This window comes from Rhagoletis pomonella, unplaced genomic scaffold, assembly GCF_013731165.1.
Source record: "Rhagoletis pomonella isolate Grant_MI unplaced genomic scaffold, Rhpom_1.0 Rhpom_scaffold_00002, whole genome shotgun sequence".
Lineage (NCBI taxonomy): Eukaryota > Metazoa > Arthropoda > Insecta > Diptera > Tephritidae > Rhagoletis > Rhagoletis pomonella.
This window is the reverse complement of record NW_023458556.1, coordinates 69,889,220-69,891,781: the sequence shown is the minus strand read 5'-3', so window position 1 is coordinate 69,891,781 and position 2,562 is coordinate 69,889,220. Positions and strand designations below refer to the sequence as shown.

The following is a 2,562-nucleotide window of genomic DNA, read 5'->3' as shown; positions in this document are numbered from 1 at the left end:
TTCGGCGCCATATTATTTTCTTTAAAATTATCCAAAATTAAACAAAGAATATGAAGACGAAGCATAAAGAAAAAAATTAAAGAAATTTTTGAGCGCATGTTTGTGCTAACCATTTTTATATTTTTGGACGTGTTTTGCAACCAATTACCGCGCATTTCCTTTTAATTACATTTGAACAAAAAAATGTATTGCAAATCGCTTTAAAATCACTGAAATAAACTACCACCAAAATTCACATAAAGAAATAGATGTGAAAAACAAAACAAAAATAGCAAACTTCAAAATTAAGAAAGTCACGCACTTTTTTCTCAACCGGTCAGATCGGTTCTAATTGGTTCATGGTCAAGGATAATCGTAAAAATTGGTGTCAGAATTGGGATTTTTAAATAAATCCCGAAGGATAAACTTTTATAATGGCAATTCAGGACCTAAAGTTCGAGGAACTCAAACAGGAAATGGAAAGGAGAAATTTAGCAACCTCTGGAAGAAAAGTGGAGTTACTATCACGGCTGTGAGAGGCTATGGAAAAGGAAGGCATCGACGTTCACAAATGCGACTTCCATCGTGAGGATGACGCGACATCCACGAAAGACGAACAGAAGCAAGAGACTGCTGGTTCATCGAAGGGTGTGCATCAGACATCTACGAAGGTTGAAGAATAGGGAAAACCTCCTCATTCATCAACAGGTATAGCCATCAACATGCTAGTGGCTGAAATTTCATCCCAGTTGGATGTGCGCTTGTCCCAGATGTCTTCAGAGCTACAAGCGCAGGAGTCGGGTACGTCATCACAGATGCAAACACAGGTCGAAGCACAAAGGTCGGAGTAGTCATAACACAGGTATCAGCGCAGGTGTCATACCGGCTGTAAGGGCAAGAGGTGCGTATATCCTCCAAGCTGGAAGCACAGTATCCAAAAATTGGACAAATGCAGGATATGAGAAAGTTGAGGCTAAGATAGCGGAGTTGGAAGGTCGCCTCCGTGATTTGCAATTGAATCGTCAAGCTGCTTCGACAAGTGCCCCCAAGGTAAAGATTCCATCCTTTGATGGAACGATTCCTTTCCAGGTCTTCAAGTTCCAGTTTGAGTAGACAGCTACAACAAATCATTGGAGCGTGAGGGTTAAACCCGCTGCGCCGGTCGTTTCATTAAAAGGACCTGCAGCGGAAATCTTGCAGACCATTCTTGACTGTGAAAGAATAGTTACGATGCGTTAATGGGTGCAGTGGAAAGACGTTATGGTAGCGAGCTCAGGAGACAAATCTACCAGATGAAGCTGGACAATCGCTACCAAAAATCCAACGAGACTCTACAGGAATTCGTTTCAGAGATCGAGAGGTTGGCTCACTTAGCAATTGGAGATGCATCTGGTGAACACCTTGAAAGGGTAAGATTTCACAGATTCATATACGTAATGAAGGACACGTATACCAAGCGAGAGACGTATGCGAATTCAAAAGCAACATTTGCTGAGACTGCCCCGTATGATCAGACACGTGAAACGGTAGTAGACCAGCCTACTTAGCCCATCGAGTGGAAGTGCAGACACCGGACGAGACAAATGAAATGCTGAAGAAGATTATCCAACTGCTGGGCGAGAAAAAGCATGGCTCTGGTAAATGTTTTAAATGTGGAAAGCCAGGCCACTTCGCCCGCGATTGCAGCGCAAGTTCCAGTGCGCTCAACAATTCAGCAGGACGCAAACGCAGGGCTGAAAGAGACGAATCCAACTCCAATCAGTCGTTAAACTAAAACGAGCCAGCAGCAAGGGGCGCGCGCTGGCTCCCGCAATTGAATGCCCCATAATCTCCGTCTCGCGAATTGGCAGAAAAGCGAGCAACGTTACTGTTGGTGGAATGTGGACGGACATGAGCGAGTACTAACTGTGGATAGGGGCGCATCGCATTCCATCATTCGATCTGATTTGGTCACTAAAGAGGTAAGGCCATTACCTGGAGCAAGGTTGAGGACAGCAACTGGTGAGGACACCCAAGTTGCAGGAGAGGTAACATGCAAAGTCGCAATAGGGAATGTGACGGTGTTACACAAGTTCATAGTCGTGGAGATTATGGATGAAGTCAACATTGGATTAGACTTCTTGCTTGATCAAGGTATGCAGATCAACATGAAGAACAGGATTATGACGTATAACAACATGGAAGTGCCCCTTAGGTTTGGGTATGATGGTCCGTACAGCAGCAGGCGAGTGATCCTAGAGGAAAGCGAGCAGATTCCACCGAAGTCAGAAGCAGTTGTGTGGGCAAAGATTAATGGAGATCCTAGAGGAAAGCGAGCAGATTCCACCGAAGTCAGAAGCAGTTGTGTGGGCAAAGATTAATGGAGATTGTGGAACAAACAAATTGTGGGTTGTTGAAGCAACACAAAATTCTACACCGGACGTACTTATTGGTAAAACCCTGGCTAAGACGCAAAAGGATGGACGCATCCCAGTTCGAGTGCTCAATGAGTTCAAATCACCAGTCAAACTCCGAAGAGGAACTGTACTGGGGCAATGTCGAGAGGTAGAGGCAATCTTCAACTGCGAAAAATTACCTGAAAGC

At 44.4% G+C, this 2,562-nt stretch overlaps 1 protein-coding gene across 1 annotated transcript in view; it reads right to left on the bottom strand.

Moving 5' to 3' along the window:
* Positions 1-673: 673 nt before the first annotated feature.
* Positions 674-2,562, bottom strand: part of LOC118754571 (zinc finger BED domain-containing protein 4-like) — a 7,543-nt gene continuing 5,654 nt past the window's right edge. Inside the window, exons 2-3 of the mRNA XM_036489457.1 lie at positions 803-898; positions 674-761 (exon numbers count right to left, since the gene is read on the bottom strand). Coding sequence (XP_036345350.1) covers positions 674-761; positions 803-898 — 184 coding nt within the window. The remainder of the gene's footprint in view (positions 762-802; positions 899-2,562) is intronic.